Here is a 16,405-nt window from a genome sequence, read left to right on the forward strand (position 1 = left end):
CCCAGGCTGGTCCCCGCTACCACTCGCTCGTATAAGAAATCTCTCCATTTCGCGATGAACTATGCTCATCGCTCACCGAGTCGAATGAGTAGTGATTTTTTTTTTAATGCACTCCGGAAATACGAAGACTAGTTCGGTGGGATGCAACATGAAAGTAGAAAATGATTGCACAGTGTACAGGATGTAACGTAGCACTGTGGTGGGCTGTGATATACGTCATTGTTGAACACAAACGGAAAGTTGATATTTGTATCCGTTTCGTTGAAAATGACTGCTTCAAATGGCCCGCTTAGAATTGCATGAAAAGCGAGCAAATGTAGAAGAGAACTGTAAAAAGTGCATCTATATATTAATACTGAAGGACCAATTTTGTGCTCCTCCTAGCGGTCGCGTCACGTTTTTCTCGGTACTGTGACCTGGACTGAAAGAAACAAACGATGCACAGTTCAGTGAATGGCTCCTACAACTAGGAAACGGAAATTTAAAAAGCAGCGAACACCTGACAGACGAAATCATTGATATTTCTAAGAAATGCAACATCGTTCAAGACAACATAGTTGATGAAGTGTTTGGACCGGCGCTTAATGCATCTGAAGACATTTTTGAAACCGCCATCCTCAGCCCAACAAACGAAAGTTCCCTGCAGCTGAACCAAATGGTGCTGAAAAAAATTCAAGGAGAAGAAAAAACGTATCTCAGTGCAGATGAAGCTATCTGTGAAGATCAACAAGCGGACAATTACCCAATCGAGTTTCTCAACAGTATAACTCCAGCTGGAATGCCACCACACAAACTTTCACTGAAAGTAGGTTCAATCGTGATGCTCCTCCGTAACTTCGACATTCGACGTGGACTGTGCAACGGCACTAGACTGTGCATTCGAAGACTACACAACCATGTGTTAAATGGAGAGATCATTGGCGGAAACAAACACGGACAGCGAGTTCTGATTCCACGGCTGGAGCTGGCATCATCAGACGTAGCATTGCCCTTCACACTAAAGAGAACACAATTCCCCGTCCGGCTTGCATACTGCATGACCATTAACAAGGCGCAAGGACAAACATTTCGGAGAGTGGGAATATACTTACCATCTCCAGTTTTTTCGCACGGACAACTGTACGTCGCATTCTCGAGAGCCAGAAGTTTTGACACGGTGTACGTCAAAGTAGACACGTGCACAAATCAGGGGACTTTTTCACAAGGAGTAGTGTACACCAAAAATGTCGTGTACAAGGACGTTTTGTAGGCCTCATTAGGTAAGGCCATGGAGTACATCGACTGGGATCCGGCTCTTACAAGAGCCGCCACTGGTTGTCATATTGGGCTCATGGAACGGAATCCGTCTATGACGGGGTTACGGCTAGTATATATAAAAAGTTGACGGAAATCGAGGAGGTGAATTGAACGACTTGTCTTTATTGAGTAAAGATGTACAATCTGAAAGATAACTTTTTGGCGGGGGGGGGGGGTGGGATATATCTTATGGACACCACCAGCCTGCCATGTAGCTCAAGTCCACTAGACCATAGGTTGGAAACCAGTGGTCTCATGAATTTAAGCTTCAACCTGGATGTGTTGTGAGCATGGCAGGCCACAAACACCACCTGCACATGAACACCACACAAAACAAGTCCTGGCAAGAGTCAGCAATCTCTGACTGCTCTTCCGCGTTTGTCATTGTAGTCATGTGGGGAAGAATGAGAATATATCATTTATTGCTCACACCATTCTGTTAGAGTTCACAAGTGTTTTTTTTTGTGGGTGGGGGGAAGAATCTGAAAATATTTTTCCTCTGCAAGGACAAAGTCGATTACAATAAGCACAGTGTTATCGAGCAGATATAAAAAATACAACTGGGATATCCGATGCTGCCACCCGTGCTCTCAATATGGTCACAAGTTGTCATCTGGAATTAATTTTAACAGCCAGGAAGAATGGTATGGGTTGCTTGCAGATTGCTTTGTTTATCTTTCACCATCCAACAGTGAAAGTATGTGATGGGATTGACTGCCAAAACATCTGATCCTCCCAAGTGTCGATGAAGGAAATGCCTATCATCAACATGAACATGTATGGGGCTGTCTCGGATAGTGACAATGAAGAGCAATCCTGTCTGCTGGACTCCCAGTTAATGATGTCTTTCAATTTGTATGCCAGACTCAGTAATGAGGCTCTCTGTACTTGACATAGGTCAATGGTCATCGTTTTGCGATAACAAGATGAGTCCCAGTATTCCTGCAGACAGGATTAGCCCATTTACGGTTTATTCTCATGGTTGCATGCTCCACTTTGTGATGGGGAATCCCTTCCATATGCGTGACTCATCAATTATTGATACATACGTATTGTTTAGGGCTTAATGGGATGTTTGCAAACAAGATGCAATTGTACAACATGAAAAGTCCTCTCTTTTTGTCTATTTCTTTGATAACTTTCATGTTTGCAATTGCATTGTTTTTTTTTTTGTTTTTTTAATAGGTGACACTTCCCGTCTCTCAATATGTGGAAGAGCGAGGTGGCCGAGGGTAAACGACCAACATATTAACAATAGGATAGCTTAGATGTGCGCACACTCGCCTCTGAGGGTTCAAACCTCAGCCCAGCTATAAACTGTCATCCTGGTGTTTCCGCGTGTGTGTGTGTGTGTGTGTGTGTGTGTGTGTGTGTGTGTGTGTGTGTGTGTGTGTGTGTGTGTGCCGTTCCTTGGATCAACATTAAACTGGGCATCTCGTCCGTTGGCATTAGTTGGTGTAAATTAGATTCCACGGTGTCCTTCGTTAAGAAGACGCATGCTATTGCCGGCAGCCTGGCCAAATTTCCGGCAGGGATTTGTAAATGACACGACATGATACACCATTTGCTTGAAGCCCTGGCGAGAATACACTCGTGTACGTGTGCAATTGAATATTTTCCACTTTGTTTCTCAATACGAATTGGCATGTCCGTTTCATCACTATCTCGTGCCTCTTTGTTGTTTCTCTTGAGCGCAGGACAAATTCCTGTGAACGCTCCTCGTCGTGTGACAGTGAGGGCTGGCAAATTGTGTCTGGTTCCGGCAGCTTACACGGACAGGCACGTTTGGGCCCTGCTGGACGGGATTCGCCCCTACCCCACGATGCGCATATTCATAAGAGGTGAACCTTTACGTTTGTCATGTTTGTTTGTATTTTTGTTTGCAAAGTCTAAGCTTGTGAAAGAACTAGAACAGGATGGAACGGATGAGGAAGAATGGAGTGTAACTTGGGGAAATGCATCAACATCAGAGTAGAGCAACACTTTGAGGAATAATGGGCAAGGGGATGGAGATGAGGACACAGGAGGTGAACAAGATGGACATGAGCTTAAACACAGCAAGTGGAGAAAGGGAATATCAGGGATGTAATGGAAAGGAAGGAAAGTGGAGAAGACACAATAACCTTGAAAGGAAGGGGTGAGCTTTGGGAGGGTGAAATGAGCATAGCAATGATCATGAGTGGGGTGGTTGGGGGGGGGTGGTTTACATGAGGAGGAGATGAATAGCCATCTTGAAAGCTTGGAAGGAAGAGAGGGATTGAACGCACTGAGAGAGTTGGTTCCACAGGCAAGGGAAAGAGGAACAGATGTGTGGAGCAATGATCCTGGAGTTTTAAAGATTCACCAGAAGTTAGTTAGTTGCAGAACATGCACACCCTGGATAAACTTTTTGGGAGTGGGTGGATGGCACAAACCATGGAAAGGGCACAGGGTGCAAGACCAAAAAGGAGTTGTTAAAGACAGAGGCTAATTGTCCGTCTGCGATGTGAGCGTAACAGACCCAGAGATTCCGTTTCGTCGCAGGAGAGTCCAATGATTTTGAGCACCTCGGCCTTTACGGCATCAAGATATGCAATGTTTGGGAGAGGGGTGCCAGCCAAAAGGTTATTGCAATTGCAGATTAAGGCCTTGTATGTTGTTGGAAGTTCAGATTTGCTAATGAAAGACTTTGCATGATGGAGTATACCCAGTCGGCAGCTGGCTTTGGAAACAAACTCAGGTTATATGGTGTGTCCAAACGATTTTGTGGCTGATGATAAGGCCCTAAAGTTTGAGGGACTGAACTTAAAGAGGTCTGTTAAGAAAGCAGAGGGGATGGTTTTCCAGATGGTGTTTTAGGAGAGACTGAGAGTGTGACATTTGCTGGGGTTGAAAGACATATTTCAAGTGTTTAACCACCTTCTTATTATATTAATGTCTGCAATTGGGAGGAGGTTGCTGACTGCTTATCTGAAGGATGAGAGATTCTGTTGCAGAGAGTGGAGTCGTCAGAAAAAAGATAGAAGATTTTTCCAGAATGATCTTTGCCTATGAGGAATGGGACTACTGCCTTGGGGCACTCCAGCCTCGACAGGGAGAGGCGATAAGAGGATCCCATTGAAAGTATAACTATGAGATCAGAGGAAGTGAGCAAGCTCCATGCGAGGTGGTCTTGGATGTCATTGGCTAATTGGTTGAGCAAAGTCGGGCCCCGAACTGTCAAATGCTCAAAATATGTCTCGTGAGTTGGCTCTGATTTCTTGTCTGAGATTAATGACCTCATTCTATTGTTGGAAGAGCAGAAGTAGCATGTCCAGGATAGCATGTAACCATGTCAGAAACCAAACTGATGGTCTGAGATGAGGCAGATCAAGCCGTTTAACTCCGTTGGTCCTCCTGTTCTTCTTGGCATTTGTGAACAAGGGTAAAATTGATAAACGTAGCATTGGTTTTACGTCCCAACGCAAAACCTTGCTACATGATGTAGCACCCCCGACTGAAGCTGTTCCTGAAATGTTTTCTTAATTCTAACTTTTCAGGGTTAAACCCAGCTGAGACAGCCCGTTAGTGAGCACCCTATCAACTGAGCTATCACACTATCCCTATCTTGCTTGATTTAAAACTTAATGTGATTGTAAATGTTCAATTTGCAGAATTTTTTTGTGGCACTTGTATCAAATCTACTTGATGAACATTGTTTTTGGCAGGAGCGAACTGCCTGATTGCTTTAGGAAGGAGATACTTGTCAAACTGATCTCATTAAGTGAAATGTTGTCTTGATCATTCTCATCCGCTCATACACGGCTAATTTGGTCCATCTCCCTGTATGTCTAACACTCATACACACATGTTTCAGCTCTCCTCCAAGTCGCCAGTTGTGCTTGGAAGAGGTACGAACAGCCTTCCTGGCAGCGTATAGCCAGACAGTGGGCCTGAGTCCCACACCGCTACCACCCCCTGTGTCGATCGGAGGCATCCTGGAGACATTTGTCCGAGGACTACGTGCCTGATACTGTCCCCTTTTCTTATTTCTTTCTTAATATTTACTTTTCTCCAACCTTCTGTTTTTTTTTTTTTGTGGGGAGGGGGGAGGAGGGGATTATGCTGAGGCTGTATCTTTGCCATGTCCACATCATTGCTTTTCCTTTCTACACACACTTCTTGCTGACTGTTCTGATGCCATCCAGAGGCATGTCGTGTCTGTTTTAACACTGCCTACATGTACGCATATTGTGCTTGCCTTTCATTCAAAAATTTATTGACGTATGATGATAAACCAATCAAGAGTAATTTTAAGCTGGAATTTATACTAATTGTGTATGCATTTCTTTTTTGCCTTTATTTCGTGCCCACATTTATATTTTATGCAAACTCAACTCGCTTTCTTTTAAATTGGCAGCATTTCTTTCATAATTCATTTGTCTGAGGAGGTGCATGCGGATCAAAAAACGACGGACGACACGGAGAGATGTGTGGCCTATTTATTATCACTCCTTGCAGCAGCAATCCGTAACCAGACATTGGCCCTTTTTTTTCCTTCTTGCTGCATGCACGCACAGACTGGTCGGAGAGCATTTTCTGATTATGGCATTGAAAGGAAGGAAATGACTAATTGTGCAATGGAACAAAGTCCAAAACCGAAATGAGTACTCGGTGCAATCAGAAGCTTGTGGGGAAAAATATTCTCCAAAACGTCCTCTCAAAAAAAGCTCGTTCTGGGATTTTTGGATATCAGGTGGCTTTGTTAGGGAGGAAAAGGGAGCGTTTGATTTCACACCTGAGCTGAAGTTTCCTATCGAGGTTTGATTCTGGGTTTACATTGTCACGTGTTTTTTTTTTTTTTTTTCTGTTAAGTGTTTGAGTATACTTCCCACTGATTGTCAAAAAAACCACAAGATTCATGTCATGGTTTGATCAAAGAAATCCAGTGCAAACATTGAATCTTTGGGAGTGTCCACATTGCTCCAATCGGCAAAGCGAGATAATTAGGCTGGCCAGGACGGTGAGCAGCTAAATGAGCTCCATCCTTGAACCGATGTCTTGTGTTCTTTAATGCAATGGAACATGTCGTACAAATTCATTTGTACACTCTCACTCATTCCTCACAAACGAGTGGACAGTCACCAAGATGAATTTCCCAGTGCGTCACGAGGCACGATGGTTGGCGAAAGGCCTTGCCATGTTCCTTGCACTGAATTGAACGTTTACCAGAATGAGATATTTGATGGACGACCAGGTCTCGTTTCTGTTTAAAGGTTGTATCACATTGCTCACATTTATACGGCTGTTCATCAGAATGAGATATTTGATGGAGTACTCGGACTGATTTCCATTTCAAGGCCTTGCCGCATTGCAATCATTTATAGGGATGTTCACCAGAATGAGATCTTTGTTGGAGTACCAGGCCATGTTTCTGGTGAAAGTCCTTCCCGCATTTTTCACAATGATAATTATCCTTTCCATCCACGAGAGTGTAAGTGCCTCACAAAGTTCAGTCTGTGTATATCAGCCATGTTTCATTGTGTGCACATGGGTTATCTTTTGTGTTTATCCCACAAGTGGTGCTGGTGAGTCTGGTGAGATGTGATTGGCTCTTCAAAGCTTTAACTGGAATTATATCCATCGAACATCCTAACTGGAACGCACCTCGATCTACAATCACTGCTTCACTTTCTCCTGTGTCCACTGGAATTGTCTCCATCGCACCGGCAAAGATGAATATGGGAGAAAGGAAACTGAGAATCATCTGTTCAAAATGCTGTATCAATGGAGTACGGAGTACAGTGCAGGGCCACACAGAAAGATATATTGTCATAAATTATCTCACAAAGGCAAAATGAAAGTTCAACTGCTTTGTGTATCTCCTTACAGACAGATCTGGGAGAAACAAAGAACATCAAGACTTCTCATTGTAATCTGTGACATAACCAAATTTGCCATGAAAAATGAACATATCAAGTTGTCACATTGTTTAATTAATTTAAATATGTAATTATATGACCACATACACACACAAACACGGAAGATTGCAGCAATGAGGAGGTGGTGGGCTTTGCCGCCTCCCTCTTGTCAGGGACTGATGGGACCAAAGACTGCTCCAAATAACTTTGATGAGAGCTAAGACCGTGACGTGGGAGCAAAGAATAGGCAGAAAAAGCTTTAATTTTTGTGCGCACCAGCTCAGAAATGTCCCGAGACATGTCTTCAATACGATGTGTTTTATTTCGAGAGTGACTGATGCTGAAGAACAGATCCTTCTTCGTGGAGCACAAAATTTCGGCAGCCATTGTCAAGCACTCTTTCACAAGTTCACCGGTGGCAAATGGTCTTCCACTCTTGCAGACGAGTACTGCGATGCCATGTCTTAGCTCACTCTTGTGACACTTTCTTGAGCATTGGAGCTTCTTACAAGTGCTCCTTGCTGGGCACAGAGCTTTGTTTCAAGTTGTGTGGCCTTTTCTTTCCATGTATCACCTGTGTACTTGCAGTACGACATTGCATGTTTCGTTTCATGATGGAGTCTTATGTTGTACTCCTTCATTACCTCAAAAGAGTCCTGGCATATATGACATACTGCTTTGTCTTTCACATCCGTGAAAAAGTACTGTTCGATCCATTTTTCTTGAACTTGACGCTTAGCTGTGTCCCACTTTCTCTTTCATCCATTGCCCCCCTCCATTTCTACACCGTGATTGATCACACAGCGATCTGCACCACTGTGACTTCCACATTTGCTCACAAAATTTACGAGTTGTCACCGGTATGGAGGGGTGAGGGTTATATTTTAACCCAACTTTTTTTTCTTCGAATATCTCGAATCAATCGTAACGTAAACGAGATAATAGACACGATACCGCGCGAGCCTCGACCCCATCTTTATTCCTGGTTCTCCTTCCTCCCCCCAACTCGATACACATGGCACATCCATTGCATCACATCCAATACATCACATGCAGTAGAATCTGGATAATAAGTGCGTGTGCCTATTTTTAGATTTAGTACACTGTGTACGACTTATTTTCCATCTGCGTTTCTACAAATTCAAAAATACATAACATGCACTTGTAATGGTAAATGTTCTTCAGAATGGCTGCACAGATGTCAGTTTTTACGTCGTTGCAGTTTTAATTGTCCGTACCTCGAAAACAAAAACTAAATACACTTTCAGTCGTCGAGCACGTATCCGTTTAAACTCCGCAACAAGTTCGTTTTCCATGTCCGGGTAAAAGGCCCGTCTTCCGCTCCCTATCTTCTTCGAACCTTTCTCATTCTGAACAATTATTTCCTCATTCTTCACTCGCGTTCAATGATTAAATACGAATTTCTTACAAGAGTTGTAAAACGCTATAATCTCGATCTTCCTTTCATGGGTCCTGGCGTGTCCATTTTGATCGTGATGAAAAACGTTGTTTTACGACCATTTATCACAAAGGGTCGTAAAACACCATTTTACGTCCCTTGATGAACAACGTTGTTTTGAACGTGCAACTCTTGTAAGTACCAGTACCAGATGTGTAAGAAATTCGGACTTAAAGTTTATGTACGAATAAAACACGAAATACTGTTGTATTTGAGTTGCCAATACTTTCAGTTTTCAAAGCCTAACGATGACGTTTTTATATGTGTGGATTAATCAAATAGGGAGGCCCGAGCGCGCTTATTTTTCATATGCGCTTATATTCACACATATGCTTATTATCCAGATTCTACTGTATATATTGAAAAAAGATTACACAACAAGCCCTCGTTATTTGCAGTTTTACCACCTGTACTATTTACCAGCCACGGCAAAAGACCCTCGACTATTCAGTCACTTCACAGCATCCATTATTTATTTACCTGATACGGCACTGCACTGTTGATTTATCCCTCCTGTAAAAAGTCGTGCGTCGCATGCTGCGTATCCATAATCTGTGTGTTTTTCGTACTGCGGCGCTGACAGTACGTTTTGCTGAACTCGGCGCTTGCGAACAGTATTTTTTTTTTCGATTAAAAGCATTCTCATTGGGTTATATACTGTATAAAACAAAGCTATATTTACCTCTGCCACCGAAGGTGAAGGGGGTGATGTTTTCACCTTTGTCTACCTGGTTGTTTGTGTGCAGGATATCTCTATGAACGGATCGGGATGAAATTTTGTGGGCAGGTTGGGTGTGTGACAAAGATGAACTGATTAGATTTTGGTGAATATCTAGATCTGGATCTGACGACGAGAATTTTAAAGTGATTTTTCACCATTGAGAGATAGGGCCAAAAACGATATATATAGCACGATATCTCAAAAAGTTGTGGATGGATTCGGATGAAACTTGGTGAACAGGTTGGGTGTGTGACCATGACTAATTGATTCGATTTTAGTGAAACTGCGGATCCGGATCTGGATATGAGAATTATTAAATTTTCGAAGTGATTCTTCACCATTGAGAGATCTGGCCAAAAACGATATATTGCATCATATTTCAAAAATGTATTGGGCCCGATATGTTCTCCGAGATCAGGCATATCGTGTATGCGTTCTTCCGAGTGCCCTTCGAGTTTATAGTTTGAATTGAAAATGTTATCATTGAATATATTTTTAATATCGAATGTGCCCCCCCCCCCTTTCTGAGGACCAACCCAAGAGAAGTCGTGAGCCAAAATATTTTGGACATCCAAGCTCTATGCTATCCTGCAAGCTCCCTGCACCTTGTGTTTAACAGGTTTATTTGTTACACAAAACTTAAATTCTCGACACGACTTGACATGCAGTACTTAACATCGATGCTGTTGTAATTGACGCTGCACCGACTTGTCAAACTACAGCTTTCTCCGAAGGCTTAGATGTTCGATGGTTCACAAGATGAGCATTGCATGCTCTCCTCCTCCAGTGCTCACCATCTCATCTTTCTTTTCCAGAGGTTTTCAAGTTATGAGCACCTGCTTTGTTCTCCCTATTGCTATCTGGAGCCTCCAACAGTTGGACAAGCTCATTGTCACAGTACTGCTCCCAACCCCTCATCACTTGTCATGCAGTTACTTTCCCATATCTAAAGTTTAATTTTTATTTTATATCAGGGACAGTGTGGGGCACATCGTATGTGGAGAGCAGCTGCTGTTTTTATTGTTTGTTTTTGTTTATTTTTCATTTCCTCTCCCTTTTACGACCTTGAGCTCTCAAGGTTGGAAGAAGTCATTGTCACAGTCCAGGGTTGACGTTGACTCCTAGAACGCTTTAAAATTGCACCTTCTCTGTTATTTGCCACGACACGACCTGCCAGTACAGGGTGAAAGTACCACACTTCCTGCTCACTCAAATCACTGCCTATAAGCAAGCAGTGATAATCCGTCTGCGATATTTCGTGTACATTATAACCATCGTTGACTTTTTAATTTTTAATTTTTTTTGCAAATGTACTTGTACCACCCCCGTTGGGTGTGTCGTGGTTTGTAAAAGTACATTTTGCACAATGGAATGTGAATTTTTCAGAAGTAAAAAGAGAATTATTTTTAAAATATTTATGTTGATTATTGGAATCTTTGAAGAGGTACATGTTCAAGTAGGAAAGGCAAGATGTGACCTTTGGTGTTCAGTTTGAATTGTAAGATTCTCTTGTCGGTGTTTTATTGAGGTTTTTACTTTTCGATACACCCGTCCTTGTGGGTGCCTGTTGTCCCTACTGATTACACGTTGGATTGTTTTCGGACATTGTTATTGAAATTCGGACAAAATCCACTTTGGCTTTTTTGAGAGATTATTACTATATTTTTGTTAATTGACTTTTTACATTTTTTTTTGTGCAGATTATTGGATGCAATGTTCTTTTTTTTTTCTTTTTTTTTATCAGTCTTTCCGTGTCTTGTGTTCTTTAAATGTATGGTTTACTTTTGCTTTTGTTTTGTTGAGAACTGTGCTAAAGCATGAATGATTTTTTGGCTCTGAAGCCTGCTTTGAATTACCTCTTGTATGATTGATAAGTCTGTGTACCTTGGGAGTAAGGGGGGTCTTATTTCAGAACTTTTGGGTGTCCATTGTGCCCCAATCAGCTGTTTTTGATTGTAGGGGAGGGGGTATCATCGAACCATCATTGATTGATGTAATGAATCTCCAAATCATTCATTATTTTATAGGCATTCTATTATGTGACTGCCTTTCACTACTCGTAACACTTTCATTGCTGGTGAAATACGTCCAAGTTGTCTCACTCGTAACTTTCCATGCTATCCTCCTTCATGGCTTTGATTGCATCACGCCTTCTTTTGTTCTTTTGATTTCTGTTCCAGTCTGTTTAATGTTAAAAGGTTGCATTGTCTCGGTTTCTTCTTTTTTTTTTTTTTTCTTTTCCTGGGAGGTCTTCATCTGTATTGTCACGTGAGCAAATATTGCAGATACATCTTTGTCACATTGAGGAAGTTGTGTTCTGTTCCAGCCTAGTTGAGCTGGATTTTCTTTTCCAACATTTGTCATGGCCTTTATCTGTAGGATTTCCGAATAAAGCTGCCTATCTCTCCACCCTAGTTGTGAGAGGACATTTATAAATGGGACTAGAATATTTGAGAAACTTTCAAAAAGCTTCAATCAAGGGGGGAAGGGTAGGACATCATGGACGCTACTTTGACGCCGTTAGTATTGACGGTGGACAGTTTGGTTTTTTGGGGGATATGTTGGATGTAGTGGGGATTTGATTGTCCATGCAGATTTTTGTGCAATAAAGAAAATGAGGAATTGGTAGTGAGCATAACTCGTTTGTGCAAGGAAATGCATAGGGTGAGGGTAAGTTGTTGCACAATATGGTGTGACTGATTGGAAACACAAGGGAGATTAAAATAAACAAGTCTGAAGACTATGATGGTTCACGAGGGGTATTTGACGATGTAGATTGTTTCAGAAGTCAAGGATGAGACTATTGATGTTTGACCAAGTTATAAAAATGATCAACATGATGTGGTATGAGTGACAGGTTATTAGCTGCAAAATGTCGAAAACCCGGTTTTGTTTCACAACTTTCAAAATTTGACCTTTGCATAACCTTTAAAGATCACAAAACAATGTTGTGGACATTGAAATAACGAAACAGGATATGTGCTATAGCTTATTGGAGTTACTTCGTCGAAGAAAGTCGAAAACCCAGTTCGATTCCCACAACTTTGAAAATTTGACCTTTGTGAACTTTAAAGGTCAAAGGTCAAGGATTATGACCTTTGATGCAAAACTTCCTCTGGAACATCCCAGGAACAATATAATATCATATAGGCTATATGGCATTTCGCACTCCTCGGATTATCCATACTTTGATGAAATCAGCGTAAAAACAAACTTGAAGGGGGTGCCACGGGCAAGGTGTTCGAGATAGAGCAAAATGGTTTCAAGACTTTAGGTGGGGAATGACCTCAAGATTATGCATAAAAAATATTGTCATCCTGTCTCTCAAATTTTGGGCGGTGGTATGATTTTTATGTCAAAATTCGCAATTTTCTAAGTTCGTGACCTTGTGACCTTGACCTTGGGACGAAAATGAAAAATCGAGCTTCGTGGGACTAGTTGCCATTGGGCTAACCAAATACCGAAACCTCTGCCAGATTCGACAAACCCCCTCGGAGAAGATGCAAATTGAAATTGGCTACCCCCTAAAAACACATGTTTTTTGGGCGTGGCTCTGCCCATAATGGGCGCACCATGTCCATTCTCAAGAAAACACAACTAGATCATGATATAAACCTCCCACCAAAATTTTATCAGGATCGGATCAAAACCCACGGAGCTATGCTCGGGACAGACACACAAACACCAATAACGAATATAGTGGTCACTTATTTTTTCGTGAACCAAAAGTTTCGGGTTTTACGTGAAGACGACGTCGGGTGGGCGGAACGAGGAGAAAGCGCAAAGTGGGCGGAGTTGGAAGCGAGTGACGTTTGGTGCGGTAAACATGGCGGAGAAAGAGGCTCCGGCAAGTGCTCAAGCACAAGGAGATGGAAAACTGCGGAAGGTAAGTTTGTCCGCCCTGCGTGTCATCTGCGTCCCCGGTGTTACCGACCGTTTGTGAACTGAGTGTTGGTCATGGAGTAGAGGTCATGGTGACGGTGTTGAAGAGGGGAGAGGGTGACGTTGCATTGCTGAAGAGATTTTGTCCCCCCCCCGCCCCCCCCAATAAAAGGCTCTAATTATGAGAATACGGGAGGATTGACGTAAATTGATGAAGTATAAAGGGAGGTTGAAGTTCGACAATCGGTGAAGCTGCGCAGGGAACACGCGGTTTGCAAATTACTAAATGAATGAAGGTGTCTGTGATGTGTCGGAATGTGAGGGAAAGAGCCACAGCTGGTGAGGTGGAAATTAACGTGCCTCCTCGATGCCGTGTGGTAAAGCGACACAGCTAAAGTGAGGTGGAAATTATCGGGCCTCCTCGATGAGGTGAGCCGCGGTAATTAGCGTCCCTCGATGTCGTGAGGTAAAGCGACACAGCTCAATTGAGGTGGAAATTAACGTGCCTCCTCGATGTCGTGAGGTAAAGCGACACAGCTAAAGTGAGGTGGAAATTAACGTACCTCCTCGATGAGGTGAGCCGCGGTAATTAGCGTCCCTCCTCGATGTCGTGAGGTAAAGCGACACAGCTCAATTGAGGTGGAAATTGTCGGGCCATCCTCGATGAGGTGAGCCGCGGTAATTCGCGTTCCTCCTCGATGCCGTGAGGTAAAGCGACATAGCTCAATTGAGGTGGAAATTATCGGGCCTCCTCGATGAGGTGAGCCGCGGTAACTAGCGTTCCTCCTCGATGAGGTGAGCCGCGGTAATTAGCGTGCCTCCTCGATGCCGTGAGGTAAAGCGACACAGCTCAATTGAGGTGGAAATTATCGGGCCTCCTCGATGAGGTGAGCCGCGGTAATTAGCGTCCCTCCTCGATGCCGTGAGGTAAAGAGACACATCTGAAGTGAGGTGTCATTTAATGACGTGAGCCGCGGTAATGAGCGTGCCTCCTCGATGCCGTGAGGTAAAGAGCCACATCTGAAGTGAGGTGTCATTCATTCAATGAGGTGAGTCGTGGTAATTAGCGTCCCTCAATGCCGTGAGGTGAAGAGCCACATCGAAAGTGAGGTGTCATTCGATGAGGTGAGCCGTGGTAATTAGCGTGCCTCCTCAATGCCGTGAGGTAAAGAGCCACATCTGAAGTGAGGTGTCATTCGATGAGGTGAGCCATGGTATTAGCGTCCCTCCTCGATGCCGTGAGGTAAAGCGACACAGCGAAAGTGAGGTGGAAATTAACGGTTTCTCCTCGATGAGGTGAGCCGCAGTAATTAGCGTGCCTCCTCGATGCCGTGAGGTAAAGAGACACATCTGAAGTGAGGTGTCATTCAATGAGGTGAGCCATGGTAATTAGCGGTCCTCCTCGATGCCGTGAGGTAAAGAGCCACATCTGAAGTGAGATGTCATCCGATGAGGTGAGCCGTGGTATAATTAGCGTTCCGCCTCGATGCCGTGAGGTAAAGAGCCACATCTGAAGTGAGGTGTCATTCGATGAGGTGAGCCGCTGTAATTAGCGTGCCTTCTCGATGACGTGAGGTAAAGATCCACATCTGAAGTGAGGTGTCATTCGATGAGGTGAGCCGTGGTAAAGTAATTAATTCCCCCTCGATGACATGAGGTATTGAACAAGCTGACACACTCTATTCAATTCACGAATTGGTTTGTGATGAACATATTTACACCAAATTAATCACTTATTAAAGTTTCTGTTAAAGAATGTAAGGTCTGACGGAATTAGGAAATGCCTCGTTGGTTCGGTTCTTCATTTGGTCTGCTGGTTGAATCATTATTTAAAGTGTCTGACTCTGACGTGCCCCGCTGTGATATACATATTGGACAGCGATGATGGAGCCGCGCTCGTTCACATCAGCACACAATGACATTCTCCTTTCGATATGTACCAGGCGTTATTGATCGGTGCCCAGAAATGATTGCCGGGTTGGCATCCCCTCCTCAGGACAGCGTCCCAGCTCTTCAATACAACTACCCTTCCTTGTGAAGCACCTGGCTGGTGGTTTTTAACCTTGACAAGATGGGTTTTAGGTCTGCAGGATACGGACCTGGAGACGGAGGAACTGCACACTGCAATGCTTGATCGAGAGCACTGGAAGCTGAGGATCAACGTCATCCGAGTTTGACTGAAGAGCCGACTTTAGAGAAGAAGACGACGAGTTGATGGCTACATGTCGTCTTTCAAGAACAAAGGACAAATGACTAAATTTGGATATAATAAGTGGTTATTTATCGACTTTTCTCTTATTTGGAACCTTGTCTCCGAGTTAAAATTACCATCGGGTGCAATACAAGCAGAGTTGCAAGGAAACTTTGAAGACAAGAGAAGTCGTTTGGGTTTAACCAAGGTTGCCTTGTCTCTGTCTGCTGGCTTTGCATTATCACCATCTGCTTCAAAAACTTTCATCCGTTTGCTTTTTGCACTATAATCTACATTTGGCAGTTTCCTGGGGTTCATGGTGCAGCTTCTGCATAAATTGCATGAAGGCGAGAGACGTTAGAAGATGCAACTGCATGTTTACATGAATGCCAAGGACATTAACAAACTAGAAGGGGCACTCGGTAGAGAGCACACCTCCGCCACATAATGCTTAATCCACGAGAACATATCGGGCCCAATACATTTTTGAAATATCATGCGATGCAGCACTATATCGTTTTTGGCCCGATCTCTGAATGGTGAAGAATCACTTTAGAAATCCAGATCCGGATTCGGATTTTCACCAAAATCTATTCAGTTTGTCCTTGTCACACACCCAACCTGTCCACAAAATTTCATCTGGATCCCTCCACAACTTTTTTTTAGGTATCCTGTACCCAAACAGATAGACAGAAAGGGGTGCAAACATGACCTCCTTCACCCTCGGTAGAGAAGGTAATAATGTACAACTTGATAAAGGTCCATTATATGGGATTTGAACCTAACGTCCAAACTTCATGAGCTGAGGATAAAAATTCAGATTCGTATTCTGGTGTTCTGCACGAAGGTAAGTCCAGTCCTGCCGAAGTAATTCCATGCTAAGGGTTATACTGGGTGGTTTGCCATTTCCTTCCCAGCAGTAGTTACTTGGCACAAATTTGGAATTTGTTCAGGATGCTGGCAATAGCTTGCCTCCT

General features: G+C 43.2%; 2 protein-coding genes across 5 annotated transcripts in view; both read left to right on the top strand.

Annotated features, from left to right (window-relative positions):
• Window positions 1-11,764, top strand: part of MTMR14 (myotubularin related protein 14) — a 52,616-nt gene extending 40,852 nt beyond the window's left edge. The window contains exons 18-19 of the mRNA XM_085851097.1: window positions 2,994-3,137; window positions 5,132-11,764. Of these exons, the coding sequence (XP_085707223.1) occupies window positions 2,994-3,137; window positions 5,132-5,285 (298 nt within the window). The 3' untranslated portion in view covers window positions 5,286-11,764. The remainder of the gene's footprint in view (window positions 1-2,993; window positions 3,138-5,131) is intronic.
• A 1,262-nt stretch (window positions 11,765-13,026) lies between these two features.
• Window positions 13,027-16,405, top strand: part of LOC147013831 (S-adenosylhomocysteine hydrolase-like protein 1) — a 102,275-nt gene continuing 98,896 nt past the window's right edge. For 2 of the 4 annotated variants that reach the window (XR_015050519.1, XM_085851101.1), the window contains exon 1: window positions 13,028-13,241. Coding sequence is in view for 3 of the 4 variants with exons in the window: in XM_085851101.1 (XP_085707227.1) it covers window positions 13,182-13,241 (60 nt within the window). In the remaining variant the exon portion in view is untranslated. Of the gene's footprint in view, window positions 13,242-16,405 lie in introns of all 4 variants that reach the window. The other 2 variants (XM_085851100.1, XM_085851099.1) reach the window with 2 other exon arrangements.

This window comes from Eptatretus burgeri, chromosome 13 (genome assembly GCF_056783735.1).
Source record: "Eptatretus burgeri isolate ZD-2024b chromosome 13, Ebu_testis_v1, whole genome shotgun sequence".
Classification (NCBI taxonomy): Eukaryota; Metazoa; Chordata; class Myxini; order Myxiniformes; family Myxinidae; genus Eptatretus; species Eptatretus burgeri.